This window comes from Apodemus sylvaticus, chromosome 5, assembly GCF_947179515.1.
Source record: "Apodemus sylvaticus chromosome 5, mApoSyl1.1, whole genome shotgun sequence".
NCBI classification, from domain to species: Eukaryota; Metazoa; Chordata; class Mammalia; order Rodentia; family Muridae; genus Apodemus; species Apodemus sylvaticus.
Genome location: NC_067476.1, coordinates 163,913,095 through 163,928,895, shown reverse-complemented (window position 1 = coordinate 163,928,895; position 15,801 = coordinate 163,913,095). Strand labels below are relative to the sequence as shown.

The 15,801-nt window shown below is 44.1% G+C and overlaps 1 protein-coding gene across 2 annotated transcripts in view; it reads left to right on the top strand.

The window, feature by feature from the left end:
- Positions 1-15,801, top strand: part of Dido1 (death inducer-obliterator 1) — a 52,070-nt gene that overhangs the window by 16,808 nt on the left and 19,461 nt on the right. For both annotated transcript variants that reach the window (XM_052184534.1, XM_052184532.1), the window contains exons 2-7: positions 1,039-1,220; positions 2,404-2,516; positions 3,386-4,214; positions 5,215-5,536; positions 8,297-8,509; positions 9,484-9,712. In XM_052184534.1, coding sequence (XP_052040494.1) covers positions 3,388-4,214; positions 5,215-5,536; positions 8,297-8,509; positions 9,484-9,712 — 1,591 coding nt within the window. In that variant the 5' untranslated portion in view covers positions 1,039-1,220; positions 2,404-2,516; positions 3,386-3,387. The remainder of the gene's footprint in view (positions 1-1,038; positions 1,221-2,403; positions 2,517-3,385; positions 4,215-5,214; positions 5,537-8,296; positions 8,510-9,483; positions 9,713-15,801) is intronic.

Here is a 15,801-nt window from a genome sequence, read left to right as displayed (position 1 = left end):
AGTTTCTAAAGTGCTGTATAGATAGTTCCTGTGGCCTAGCCCAGCCAATAGTTTTTGAACTCTTGAAGTTGGCTTTTGGTGGCTAGCTTTCCAAGTGATAGAAACTAGAATAACCCCCTTGTGGAAGGTCTTAAAAGGTCTTTGTCACTTTAAGGATACATGGAATGTTCAGCCTTTGTCTTGGGTTACTAGGGAGACCACAGTTAGCTGGAAGGCAGTTGGAGCCAGGCAGAGAGAGGAAGTAAGAGGTGGGTTCTGCTCAGAATTGCTGGCTCTGGCCCTTGCGGTTTAAAAGCCCTGGATTAAAACAAAGACATCTGTAGAGGGTGTTAGATTGTGATTATCCTAAAGAGGAAAGGAGAGGGTTGTTGGATTTGTTTGGTTTGTGTTTCTTGTGGGGGCACAGATGATGTTTGCTTTTTTGAAATAGAACCTCAGAACAGTGTCATTAGTTAGGACCTTACCAGGAAGGTTGGGTGAAATTTATATATATTAGATTGAGACAGAGTCTCCTTGTGTAACCCAGACTGGCCTCATACATTCAGCCTCTGAGCACTGGGATTACATATAATGTGCCACCCTGCCTGCCTCTCAAATATACATAAATAACCACATTATATTGCTGTTTAGTGAATATAAGTTTAGTTCTCTAAATTTCTTAGATTTTAAATTAACTTAAGATACTTCTACACTACTAAGATTTTTTTTTTTAAGAATTACATACATAATTTTGTTACTCAACCTTTCTACTTTTTGTAGTTCTCCATTCATTGTTGGGTTTCTTTGTGCTGGGTCTGCTTCATGATAGGTTCTTATTGACTACAGAAGTAACTGATGTGCTGAGTCTTCTCCTCTGCCTCCCCTTTTCCTCTGGCCTGGCACCTTCTTTAGAGTGTACCTGTACCACTGCCTCTCTACTCTCAGACATCTTCCTAGGTCACTCTGAGAATAGATTGAATAAAATTTGTTTTTTCTTGTTGGCATATGATTTAGTCATAGTTGCTTAAGATCTGTAATATGTTTTTCCTTTCCCTATAGGAGCTTGGTCAAGAGGCAGTTCCCACTGTCCCTTTGGTTGTTTGAAGCTCTGGGATCTTCTCATTGATGAACTGTGACTGACAACAGTGTGAGGCTTGGCCGTCTGCTGGACCTGGGCTCAGGTTCATTATTCTATGTAGGATTTTCAACCAAAGGTTTCTAAACTTTCAGTTTTGGGACAGGTAAGTGGCATAAAGGAGTGAGTACAATGTAACATTTGTATTTTTAACAATCTAAAGCATCAGAACTTTAGCATAGCTTTTTTTAAATGAATAGCCATTGTTAAAATTTTAACTCGATGTTTTTCTTTTTCACTTTGGCTAGTATATCAGTGTATAAACCTTGAAGTGTGTAGTAGTTTATGTATGAGAGAACAATTTTGTAGAGGAAATGTGGCGTTGCCTCTTGAGTTCTGGGTGTAGAATACTTGCTAGGAAAGCTGGGTAGGGTAGCCCCCAGACTGCACTCTGAGTAGAGATGCAGTGTTGCCTGAAATTAGGCTGCAGTTATCTTGCTGCAGCCTGTGTCTAGAGTGTGTGGCTCAGTTGTAAAATGGGAGGTTAATTTAAAAACATTGTAGTGCAAAACTTGTTTTGCCTAAACAGCAAATTTTCTAACTAAAATGAAGAAGCTGTTTATAGTAGTTACAGTTTGGAATTTCCTCAGCTGTTTGTATTTATTTTCTTTTTAAAATTTGTAACTTGTGTGTGGACATTTTATGTGCATGCATGGCTGCACCATATGTATGCGATGCCTAGAGAACACAGACTGAGGCAGGAATGATAAATAAAGCAAGCCCAGCTCCTAGAGAGCAGTCAGTGCTCTTAATTAATGAACATCTCTCCAGCCCCAGCTGGGTGTGTTTAGAGGAACACATCAGGTGGGAATGGTAGGGACATCTTTAATCCCAGCAGTGGGAGGCAGAGGCAGGCAGATCTGAGCAGGCCATCCTGATCTACATAGCAAGTTCTAGGCCAGTCAGTGACATGGTAGGGCCCTGTTTCTAAAACAATAAAGAAAATGGAGCACACCTCAGCCTCATGAAGCCAGCTCTATGCCATTGTGTCTGTCCTTTGTCCAGGCAGTCTGAGGAGTTAGTTGCACTGTGATTCAAGAACCACTGTTGGTACCTGACTTGGCTGGATTCTGGCCTCTAGCATTTTAGAGGAGATGACCAAAGAAGTGATTCTTGACTCAGCAGCTTCAGATGACCTGCAGACCAAGGTTACAGGGTGATAGGTAGAGATAAGTGGTAGGCGGGCTCAGGCTCTGTAGCTGAGTGACAGTCATTTACTGAACTGTTCGGAAGGAAATCAGTATTTAGGGTACTGAGAATTTTAAATTTTCTGTGTTTTGTATTTTTAGGGTTTTTGTTTTTATGCCAATCCTTTCCCTAAGATGGAAGATGCAGTAAAATCATCCATCACTAACATTTAAATGCAATTAAAGACTGGACAGCTAAGAAAAGAATTCTCAAGGTATACTTTCTTTCCAATTTTTTCATTTTGAACAAGAATGAAGATTTCATCTTTTAAAAAGAAAGTGAAAGATTTGGGTGTGTGATGGTACTTGTAAATCTCAGTGCTTGGAATGCTATGGCATAAGAATCACTACAGTTCTAAAGCTGACCTTGGCCACATAGTAGTAGCAAGACCCTAGGGAGACTGTGGGCACACTTGGACAGTAATATGCCTGGAAGCTGTTGTTTAGATCAATACAGTGGAGTTGGCTGTCTTTGGGGGTCTGGCAGTTGTTATTTTTACTTGGTGTCCACAGTCAGACTCCATGCTGAGTTGGCTCAGTGTGAAAGACAGTCTCTCCCAGTCCAGCCAGGCTTTGGATGAGACTAAAAAAGGCAGCACCAGAGCCCCGGACACAACACATTTGGCCAGACTTCCTGTGGGGCAGGCCCAGAGACACATCGTGTGCCCTTGCTCCCTGGTGGCCATGGACAGCTTGACTCTACCTACTGCCTTAAGAATGGTGTGGCCTACCACCACTCACATGTCTGTTGGCTTCACATGCTTTTATGCTGCGGGACTGCCTTCACTTCATAGTTCTTACCCATTTTACATACATTTATTCTCGACTGGATGGTTTTTCTATAGACCATCCACTGAGTATAACTTAGTCTCTTCACAGTTAACTCACATCATCTTACAGACCCCACATAGAACACAGTGATCAGAAGCATCTAGTTCATGTGCAGCTCTGCTTCTGTCAGAAACCTCGTCTTAACACCTTTTGTAAGGGCACTCACTCAGTGCCCTTGGTATACATTCCAAGACTACATGGTAAGGTGGTGTGGTAGGTTGTTAGTCACAATGTGATTGCCTTTTGTCATTAGGTATGGATGATAAAGGGCACCTGAGCAATGAGGAACCACCCAAGGCTATCAAACCCACCAGTAAAGAGTTCAGGAAAACCTGGGGTTTTCGAAGGACCACGATTGCCAAACGTGAGGGTGCAGGAGACACAGAGGTGGACCCCATTGAGCAGCAACCACAACAGCATAGCCTCTCCCTGCGCCGCAGTGGGCGGCAGCCAAAGCGCACAGAGAGGGTAGAAGAGTTTCTTACCACCGTTCGCCGCCGAGGGAGAAAGAATGTGCCAGTGTCCCTGGAGGATTCCAGTGAGCCTACGTCCTCCACAGTCACTGATGTAGAGACAGCTTCCGAGGGGAGCGTTGAAAGCAGTTCTGAGATCAGAAGTGGCCCTCCACCTGACTCCTTAGGGAAAGAACATCCTGTCTCTTCTGAAAAGACAAAAGGAGGTGATGAGGAAGAAGACACCTCTGACAGTGACAGTGATGGCCTTACATTGAAGGAACTTCAGAACCGCCTTCGAAGAAAGCGAGAGCAAGAACCGGTGGAGAGGTCCCTGAGAGGCATTCAGAATCGTCTGAGGAAGAAGCGACGAGAGGAGGATCCTGCCGAAACAGGGAGTAGCCAAATAGGCAGTGCTGAGGAGGACATACCTCTCTGTAAGCAGGAGCCTGAGGCTAGTCAGGGACCAGTGTCCCAGTCAGAGAAAGATGACAGAGAAAATCAGTCGGAAGGGAAGACTCAGGGAAGTAAAGAGGAAAACCCCAGGGAAGCGGGCAAACCAAAGCCTGAGTGTGAGGTTTACGACCCCAATGCCCTGTACTGCATCTGCCGCCAGCCTCACAACAACAGGTAGGTGGAGGGAGGGAGCTGGTAGAGAATCAAGGGATGGAGGCAGTGAGAGGACCGCCATTTTCTTTGATGCCAAACAAGCAGTTGGCTTATTAAGAAAAGATGAATAAGTCTGAAAAAAGAAACAAAAGGAGTATGTGCACATGGACTGTCTAGAGCTGCCCTCTACCATGGCAGCCACATGTGGTCAGTTCTATATACTCAGTGTGTCCAGGGGATGAAAAGCTCACCGTCTCAGCTTCAAGCCATGTGCAAACGGTGGACACTGTAGGTAGGCAAGAATCATCTGTTGTCCTACAGATCCCATGGGAGTGTTAGAGGACATGACTACACCCAGTGTGGTCCTTTGAGTTGGATGCCAGGTGGTGATGGAGCGTCTCTGTGGGATTGTTAGATGAAGTTGCTGCTGCTGTTGCTGGGCGGAGATACTCTGCAGCCTCTGGTTCACTCTTAGGGCTGGGGATGTGGCTGGTGGGTAGAATGCTTGCTTAGCATGCATGAAGGAAGCCTGGGTATGATCCCCAGTACCTCATAAAATGGTAAGGTGGTATGCCTATAATCTCAGCTCTCAGTAGAGACAGGAGAATCAGAAATTCAAGATCATCTTTGGCTACATAGGGAGTTTAAGACATGAGAAATCCTGTCTCTAAAGGAAGTAAATAGAAAAAAAAAATGAGGGGCTGGAGAGAGAGCTCAACAGTTAAGAGCATGGACTGTTGTTCTTCCAGAGGTCCTGAGTTCAACTCCCAGAGACCATGTGGTGGCTCACAACCATCAGTAACAGGATCCAGTGCCCTCTTCTGGTGTGTCTGAAGATAGCTACAGTGTACTCATGTGTACATAAAGATGAAGCAGATTTGGAGTGCTGCCAACAACGGCACTTGGGGGTTTTTAGTTCTGATCTCATTTTTCACTTTATTTGCATGCTATTCACAATAGAATGGTAAAAGTTTGACTTGGTGATCTGTTGGACAGTGATCAAATAATCTTCCCATTTTAGGTTTATGATCTGCTGTGATCGGTGTGAGGAGTGGTTCCATGGTGACTGTGTGGGTATCTCTGAGGCCCGAGGGCGGCTCCTGGAAAGGAATGGGGAAGACTACATCTGCCCAAATTGCACCATTTTGCAAGTGCAGGATGAGACGAGCGGCAGTGCCGCCGACGAGCAGGATGCTGGGTGCAGACCTGTGGGTGCTGATGGCACAGACTGTACAAGCATAGGGACAGTAGAACAGAAGTCTGGAGAAGACCAGGGCATAAAGGGTAGGATTGAGAAGGCGGCAAACCCCAGCGGCAAGAAAAAACTCAAGATATTCCAGCCTGTGAGTATCTGTCTGCCATGGCAAGCACACATGTCGGGGTTACTGCTGCTGAAGACAGCAAGACTAGGAAGGTGCCTTCTCTTTAGGACAGTTGGGCTTTCCTGGAGCAGTTACTGCAAGAGCATCCCGCTGCTGTTATATCTCACGTGTATCAGCTTAATGGCAGTTTGCACAGATGTCTATGTCATTCCGATGGTATCAATTGTGAATACTCTGTCATAGCCTCCTTAGTGCCAGCAGCACTGTGATCTAATGGTTCCTTAAGGGTAAATCCATGCTGGGCGGTGGTGGTGGTGGTGGCGACGGCACAAGCCTTTAATCCCAGCACTTGGGAGGCAGAGGCAGGTGGATTTCTGAGTTCGAGGACAGCCAGGGGTACAACAGAGAAACCCTGTCTTGAAAAAAAACAAGAAAAAGGGGTGGGGGGATCCATTTCTCCACAGTGCTATTGACTGAGTTTGAGGAAAAAAATTATTTTTTCACATGTTCTTGGTGTTACATGTTTTGAGTGCTGGCAGAGTTACTGAGAGAAAGGTGCACTGTGTTCTGCTCTTAGCATACTGGCCTGAGATGTTCTGTGCCTGGTACTCATGTTTTCTTCATCCCATGGGACCATAACTCATATTTCCCATTAGCTGAGACTAGCGGTTTTTACAGCTCAAGAGAGCTTTCTTCTGCTGTCAACAGGTGGGTTGCATTTCTCAGGAGGGTACCACTAAGTGCATTTTCACTTCAGACCCCCAACCTCCATAGCGCACCCTCCATCAGATGAAAGTCTGGGGAAACTACAGTCTAGACTGTCACTGCCTTAATTCTCACTGTATTGCAAAGTGAAAAAGTGGCAATGACACTACACAGTGGCTGCTAGCACCGTTTACTGGAGGAAGTTGTCAGTTTGATGCTTTTATTACTGCCAGTATGTTAGGCATGGCCTAAATTTTATTCTGTGTAAACTTAGATTTGATCGAAGAAAACGCAACTATCTTAAATATTTATCCTGAAAACTGACATTTTGCTTGAGTCAGTGTAAGGGACATGTTAATGTGTACTTAACTTTTCTATCAACATTAGAAGTTGTAAGCAGAAACTCCATATGTACTATTGCTACTATCTTGTTTCTGCTGCTATGTTAGGCACTTAGTTTAAAATCCCCACTTCAATCTCTATGGGTCAGAGCCTAGTATAGAACCTGGACCCTTAGGGGCACAGGATCTTCAAGGCTTTCAACCTGACTAGGACTGTGGTCTTATTAGAAGTAGATAGAGCTGACCATTTCTGGAAGCTCTCAAACTGTCAGATATATGCTCTGTTCAGTCGTTCTGATATACTTAAAACTAAATGGTCACTAGTTATCTGGAATGTGTGTATCCTGTGTCTTTTGGCAATCTTTCTCTAAACCACTCAAAAAACCCAGGCTGCCTTTCTTCAAAACCAACAGTGGATCTCTTCTCCCTTAGGGAATGGTACATATACTCTTTTAAGATTTTCACTTGAGAGCTGGGTATGGTAGAGTCCACACCTAAAGGCAGTAAGAGTTCGATATTTATATATTTCCCCCTGAGGGGCTGGAGAGGTGCTCAGAGTTCTAGTTGTTAAGAGGAACTAGATTCAGTTCATAGTGCCCATATGGGTCTCACCACCATTTGTAGCTCAAGTGTCAGGAAGTCTGATAGCCTCAGTGCGAGGACAGACAGACAGACAGACAGACAGACAGACATGAAAGCAAAGCATGCATACGTATAAAGGAATTTCAATTCCTTGACAGTTATTAAAGGTCATCTGGACCTTCAAGATGAATAGATGATTGAGTAATAGCATGGGTCATCAAATCTGATTACCTGAGTTTAATCTTCAGATCACATATGGTAAAAGGAGAGAACTGACTCCTGAAAGTTGGACTCCTGAAAGTTGGACTCCTGAAAGTTGTCCAGGTACCTACCAGCTGTACATATGCATGCACAGGCATAAACACACACACACACACACACACACACACACACACGATATGTAACAGAAATCTCAATGAAAATTTGTAACTCTACATTTTGTCTTTTTTTTTCATAGTGGTTTATTTTTAACGTGTGTGTCCAGGGGGGTAGTATACAACAGTATAGGTGCCCTCACAGGACAGAAGTTAGAAGTGGTGGAGGGCTATCTGGCATGAGTTCTAACAACCAGACTGTTTTTTGTAAAAGCATCTCTGAGCCATGTTTCCAGCCCCTCTCTTACCTCATTTGGGACCTACACGTGTTTTAGAGGGCATATAGAACTGAAGCTCCTGTGTGTGTGCAGAGTTTGTGTGCCAGGGCAGTCAAGGAAAATAAGTTTGTATAGTTTACAAAGACAGATCTTACTATGTAGCCTGGGCTGGCCTGAATCTTGGGAATCTCCTGCCTTCCCTTCCCATGTGCTACAATTGTATTAAAGATTATGTCAACATGTATAGCTAACAAATAAAAAATACATTTTTATCCATATAAAACTGTTATTAGGGCCAGAATAGAGATGTACACCTTATACCTTTGTCCCAGCACTGAAGAGGCAGAAGCAGGCAAATCTCTTGAGTTCAAGGCTGGCCTGGTCTGAATAGCAAGTTTCTGGCCAGCCAGAGTTACATAGTGAGACCCTCTCTCAAAAACCACCCAAACAAAAATTACTTCTGGTGTCTTAATACTAGCGACCACCAATAGTGTTGTCAGTGAGCACTGACCACTAGTGTCTGCACACATGATGTCTGAAGTCACCTGTCTCATTCTACAGGTCATAGAGGCTCCTGGTGCTGCTAAGTGCATTGGCCCTGGGTGTTCCAGTGTAGCACAGCCTGACTCGGTGTATTGCAGTAATGACTGCATTCTCAAACACGCAGCAGCTACCATGAGATTTCTAAGTTCAGGTAAAGAACAAAAAACAAAACCCAAGGAAAAGGTCAAGACGAAACCAGAAAAGTTCAGTCTTCCAAAATGCAGTGTTCAGGTAAGCTGACAACAGTCTCCTTCAGATTACTTACTTGAAACAGGAAGTGTTTGAGAGGACTCTTCATAGACTGGTGTCTGTTTGCTTGAGCAATGCAGGGAACAGCAGTTGTCAGCAAAATATAGATCCCTTTTCCTTCCCTCTTCCCCTATTCACTGAGGGGTTAGTTAACATGGAGTATTATACAAGCAAGCAACCATGTGGCATTTTTGATTTTAGGGTGTATACCACACAGCTGTGTCCAAATTCCACTTAACCTTTAGATAAAGACATAGGTTCTGGGCAAGGCTCTGCCTTGAAACTCAGTGGTAGAGTGCCTAGCATGCTAACAGTCATAGGATTTCTACATAACCCTTTTTTTGGGGGGGGTGGGGGGAAGGTTTCTTTTGTTTTAAGGGTAATTCTGTAGGGCAGGCAGTTCTTGAACTTGGCATTTTATTCCCTTAGCCTCTCCCTCAGCTGGTATTACAGTCCTGTACCACCAAGCCTAAGTGACAGAGTTTTTATTTTTCAAAACTGTCATTTTGGATCTTCAAACTCCCATAAATGGTTGCTCTGTGTTGTGTGAACTGCTGTGTGGATCATTGTGGTCTGACTACAGTTTCCCACTGGGAATACAGATACCATTTTTACATACTACAGGCCCTTGTACCCACAGGCAGCCCCTTTTGATTTGTTTTCAGCTTGTTTCCCTGCCTTGCGGAAAGGTGCTCATGCTTTTATCCTGACTGGGTCATGCCTCAGCTGCATTATCGAGAGATCTGGGCCAGGAGCCTTCACATTACCCAGATGTTAAAAAGAATGCTAAGGACTATTTGATATGTGGCTGTAGCCATAGAAAGATCAAAGGATTCTGTTAGCTTGGCTTGAGGCTCTTCAGGTTCTAAAATAAAAGGCATATATGTCTTTAATTGGTTGTTAAAGCAACGGTGTCACTTCAAACCTTAATAATTGGGATTTCACTGATTATCCAGGCAGGGATTAAAATCTCTTCTGTGCACAAGAGACTAGCATCAGAGAAAAGGGAAAACCCAGTGAAGAAAGTGACGTTGGCTTCCAGGAGTGAGACTTCCGGGAAAGAGGCAACCTGTGAGAGCAGCACACCATCGTGGGCAAGTGACCACAACTACAACGCCGTGAAGCCAGAGAAGCCAGAGAAGCCAGAGAAGCCCACTGCACTCTCACCCACCCTATTGAGTAAATGTACGTATCACCCAAAGGCTGGCTTCCCAGGCCCCTCCCATCATATGGGTGACTGCCTGGGGCTGTCTAGGACCAGAGTCCTGGGTGTTCTGGTGCTTATGGTAGCCAGCAGCTTACTGCCAGCCAGAAACAGATACCAAGATGCCTCTGGACCCCAGGTGTTCCTGCCTAGCCTGTGGAGCTTCTCTGGGTGGTTCCTAAAGAGCTATGTAGGCCTCATGTTGAAGGCAATTTCTTATTTCAGTTTTAGGCCTTGGTAAGTATTTGAAATGCTCTCAACAAAGTGGGACAACAGCAGTGCTCTGTTCAGACTCCAGGCTCAGTGCACACATGAATTCTTCACAGGACAGTCCATGAGTTTTTCCACATTACCTATTTTCCTCACATAAAGTCACCACTGTTCTTCTATAGCAAAACTGATTTTTCATGAGTTAGGACACTCTTTACAGGACAGGTAGACAATTTGTGTCTATTTCATGTACTACACACCTACATAAACAGGTTTGAATTTTGAAGGTCCTTGTTGCTGCTCAGACCCTGTGGTAATTATGTTGACCATACACATACAGCAGTATCCTCATCAAAGGGAGAATTGTGGGTGGTAGCTTCCAGATTGGTAGATGCCCCAAATTTAGATTACTATTCTGCCCCAGATTTCAAATCAATGTCAATAGCTTGAGTGAACTTTTCAAACCCTAGATTAGATCACTGAGTTTGGAGCCATTCTTCTTTCATTGCTGTACAAGGTACACCTTTCTTTTTTGTACAGTGGTTTCAAGTGAATTTTCAGCTGTGTTCTCATGATAGTGTTTTGTTCCATCTCTACCCACCCTCAGCCCCAGATAAGGGCTGGCCTTAAATTTGCTGTGAAGCTGGGGGTCCTCCTGCCTCCACCTGTAAAGAGTGCTGGAATTTACAGGCACACACCTGATGTATGTTGTGGGGTATGAACTCAAGAGCTTTAGGCCAATAGTCTACCAGCTGAGCTGCAGTTCTAGCCGTGATACTGAACTGCTGATCTTCCTGTCTTCGTTTCCTGTGTGTTGGGATTACAGGCATGTGGTGCTGGGGACCAAACCCAGAACCTCATGCATTTGACTAGGTAAGCGCTACTGGCATCTGCAACTGACCCCTATTATTAGTGCATTTTATATCTTTTTTGAAAAAGCATCACAGGGTTAAGGGCCCTGAATTGTAATCATATGAACATGCTACATTCTTATAGCCTTTCAGCAAGTTAACTAAGGGAGGATCTTTTGCAAGTAGGTTCACAAAGTGAGAATGCACTTGTACATGGTATTGTAGGCCTAGACTAACATTAGAGAAGTTGAGACAGGAACATTGTGAGTTCTAGGCCAGCTGCAGTTGCAGAGTAAGAACCTTTGTCTAGGGCAAGTGGGAGGAAAGGGAATGTAAAAGACCTAAGAAATGCAGTAGTAATTTAGCATGCTCTGCTGCATTGTGGCAGGCCTTAATGCGCTTTAGGTAGTTGAGTAGTGAGTTTTATGTTTGCAGATGACAGGTCTCTGTTCTTTCAGTTATGGCAGCCCTACAACAGCAGCATTGTGAGCTAATGAGTAGACTTAGAGCCAAGTACCACCTCTCAGAATAAGGAAAAAGCTGCCAAGTATAGGGTTCAAGTGCTTTAAGTGTCCAAACAATAAAGGATAGAAACCTCAAAGTGTAGTCATAGTCCTGGGAGCTGAAGATTGATTACAACTCAGTTCATCTTCATCTGTGTGCCCAGAATGGAAAACCAGCTCTTGAAGTTCTGACTCACATTAGAAGCAGTTAAATCTCTAGTTTCAGTTTCAGATCCTGGTAAGTATATTCCCTGTGTGTCATCATAGAAGGTCCTGTGCACTGGATGATTGGTGAGGAGGATGGAACACAGTGGGTCTAAAATCTGAATACTGTCTTCTGTCTCCCTTTCACGAGGCACCGGGGTTTGTGTGTGTGGCGGGGGGTGTCCTCCCGGGGGTCAACAAAGTAACCAGTTCCTATGCTCCGGGGTTCTTTGACACCCCTTTTCCCACCTTGTCCTTCACAATTGTCCCATTCCAGGGCAGGAGAGTAGGACAAGTTAACAACTGATTAATCTTCCCAACATACCAGCATCTCAAAATTGACCAACATTCAAAATACAGCATACATCAGGGACATGTTTCTAGACTAGTTTCTTCTGATATCACTCCCTTTATCCCATAAATGATATCATCCTAACATTGAGAGTGTCGTCATCAGTGAGGATCAGTGTCTCCTCTCTGCCTCTTGCTATCCAAATGAGGCCGGCCCCCTTTGATCCCTCTTCCTCTGCACAGTGGGATGGCACCACACAGCCTGTGCAACTGTGGCGCAAAGACTGGCCCTGTCTCCCCACTGCCTGTGTGCAGAACACACATGGGGGAGGGGAGGGGAGGGAGGAAAGGAGGGAGGGAGGGAGGGAGGCTCAAAGTGAAGCCGATGCTGGGAACACTTCAATACTCTCCTGCGAGGATGCTCACCATGTACACTGAGAAGACTGCATGGCAGAGCTGAGCCGAGCTGCTGCCCTCTGAGTGGATACAGGCAGGCAGCATGCTGCCCTGCACAGGAAGCCACTCCTTCACATGCAGGTGATTCGATTTCAAAGAACAGTTGTTCCTCTGATTTTTTTCTTTGTAGAATATCTGTACAGTTTCCTTAATTTATAGAAACAATTGTTATTTTTAAAATTTCCAAAGATTCCGATGTTGCTGTTACAGTTTTTGTATCCTTCTGTGTTTTATTTCCACTGACACCTCCAATTGCCAGGGGAGGGAAGTGAGCTGAACACTTGCCTAAAATTTTCTTGGGTTATTAGAGTTTTGAAACAAAATTTAGTATTTATACTTATATCACAATAATTAGTATTTTAGACTCACTAAATGGCTCATCAAGTGACTTAAAACACTGGTGATTGAATGGATCTTGACATGACATTTTATCTGGCTGTAGGCAATTAATGCAAAACCCCAACCACCTACAAACCCAAACCTGGGGAGTGACTACTTCCTACCCATGTGGAAACATTTTCCATGTTGGTGCATGAATGCATCCTGCACAGGTGACCAGGTGGGATGGTAGAGCAGGGAGAACACAGAGTTTTCCAGGGTATCTTGAGGTGTGGGCTTCAGAAGTACATTTCATGGGATCATGAAGGAGCCCTGTGGAGGAAGAGCACTAGAAACCTAAAGCTAGGGGTGGGCCTGTGTTTTATCAGCTGCATGAGCCGTTTATTTGTCTTCAGAGTTGTTAGTGGCAATAAAGTGGGCATAGGGGAACGGCTTTGCACATCTAAACCAAGCCCCTGCCAATTGGGGGGGACAAAATTGGCACTGAGGTGGTTAAATTTGGCAGCTGTTGAATAATATACATAGAGCTAAGACTTACTAGGTTGTTGGTTAAATTCTTTTGGTATCATTTTGCTTTTTATAAGTCCTTGAAAAGCTCCCAGTTGAGAAAATTGGATCATAGCATTAACTTGAACCTTTCAAGTGAGCCCCTAAGAATACTCCAGTCTGTCCTATAGCTGTCCCTGTGTCCTTCACCTCTCTGAATGACCTTCCTGTAAACTTAAGGAGCTGTGGATCAAAGGGTTAACGCTCCAAGAAAATCCTTTTGATGACATTGCTGATCTCATGTGCAAAGGTCTCCTCTGAAGATGCCTGTCACAATCATTAGAATACCGTAAAGTGCTTCTGATTCACACCAACATGCACAAAATTAGTAACATGCTTAGTATCCCAAAGGTAGAGTGTAAACAGAAAATTCTTAGCTGCTTTAAAAGAAGGTTTGGGTAACATTGATTTGCCACAAACCTGGAAGAGCTCAGCAAGAACCTAAGGTAACTGGTTGCACTCTCTTCACCTGGCTATCCACTGCACCTCCAGCTTTGGCCCCATTAGGTCTGGAGGATCTAGGAAGGCACACGGATTGTTGTAATATGCTCCTGTCAAGTTAGTTTCAGTAAATGATTTTAGTACAAAGGAATAATGGTTCAAATGAATTTTGCTGAAGTCATCTGTACCTGGTATATTTGGGGAAATCTGACAAACAGCAGCTCAACTTCCACATTACTGGGTGGATTGAACACACCCACATGGCCCTCACTTCACTGCATTCCAGTGACTAACAATGTAAGAAATTACCAATCCAACATGACTTAAGGATTTCAAGATACTATGTGATTGGTTAAGATAATTTGCAAGACTTGGTCTCTGCATTAAGATGGAAGTCAAATATCGGACATATGTAAGAAAATGATTTTCATCCAGTTGGATGTGGACCTCTACAGGGTCACCATAGTCAGTGGGCATTTGAGGAGTATCTCTAATGTAGCCTGTGCTGCTTTTGTCCAGGTCTCATTTTATATATAAAACCAAATTGGTAATTGCACTTTTAAAGATAACTTTTTTGATGGTTTCAATATAGCCCTGGCCACCTTTACAGTCCTGCCTCAGCCTCCTGAACCCTGATGACAGGCATATGCATGAGGTGTGGATAAAGGGACATTATTTATTTGAAGATACTTAAGCATATCTAGGAAGCAACAGCAAAAACATTTCCACTGCCACCTCTTTGGAAAGAGGTTATGGTGAAGCAATGGGAAATCCCAAGTACGTGGCACAGCTGAACAAAATTGAGCACCTGGCCTTTTTTCAAGGTGCTGCTTGGTCACTTGTCTTCAAAAAAGCAGTTGCCCTTAGGCTTCTGGAGGTAAAATACCTGCATGGGGCCAGCCTGTCCTCTAAGAGCAGCCATCAGCATGACTGGGATGGGTGAGACTATAGATTTGGACCCCTACTCTGCACCTGGACCCTATTAGGTTTCAACCTCATTCAGTTGTAGGGTTCTGCCGTGGGGGCGCATGAACAGGGGCCCCCAAGCATTTCTCTTGCCTGCCTTTGTGAATCATTACTGCCACCTGGTGACCAGAGAGCTATAGCAACTTTAACAATGAACCCATGGTGTGAGAATAGAGTTGTGTTCCCATGAAGAGCACCCTACTTCCCTACTCCATCAAACTTGAAGTAGCTTAGTTTCCATTACAAAGAACTGGTCCTGACAACCCTTGCTTCCACTAGTGGTCCACAGGACTGGCGATGCCTTCCTCCTACTTAGTCAATACTTTCTTACCCCACGAGAGGGCAGAAAAAGCTAGTAGAGAAAGTGCAGTGTGAATTGCTATTTGTAAGATGGGTCTCTGTTACAGCAGTTTAACTTTAATATAAAGATGAGAAGTGAACTCTGCAATTGGAACAGTAGCCCAATAAAACGTTTGTCCAATGTGCCCAGGCACAGGTTTTGAAAACCCAGTATTGGAATAGGGAATGGATTAAAGATTTGCAAATTCATTCATTGTTCTAGTCAAACATGAAAGTGAATCCCTGTTGCTTGCATTGCTGCCCTAAGTCAGCACCATTGTTGTTCCTACCTGAGGGGCTATAGAAACATAACAATCCCTTGAGCAGTTGCAATGCATAACTGTTGCCCTATTTGACACCCTCCAAAGTAGAAGAGGGCTTGGTGTTTCAAGATGCCAGTAGGCAAATGGTTAGGGAAAGCCATTTATGGGACATACCAGTTTGCAATTATAAAACATGCCTTTTATGCACTGTTGGAAGTGTGCCTAAAGTGTCCTAACAATTGGCCTCAGTGGAAAGGAGCTACAAGAGCTGTAAGGCTGCAGAGTGATGGTTAGGGAGTTATTTTAATGTCATTCAGGTATGTCTGCTCTCAAACCTTCAGATGTGTATATTTGGAGTGTCAGGAATAACCAAAATACAGTCAAGCCAAGAGAGATTGGATCTGCGGTAGAATCTGGTCTTGAAGTCCCCATCTGTGGACAGAAACAAGAAAAAACCACTGATGTTTCAGACCATACTGCTATATGGAGGGGCTTTGTCAAGGTTTTGATAGTACCTCATTAGTTTTGTAGAGTGGAAGTCAGCTGGCAGTCCAGTACACATTTACTAGACCCCTGTTCAATATCACTGTATCATCTAGCACTTGGTCCATAACCACTGAGTGTTTTTTTGCTTCTCTGTACCATCTTCAAAGGAGTCTAC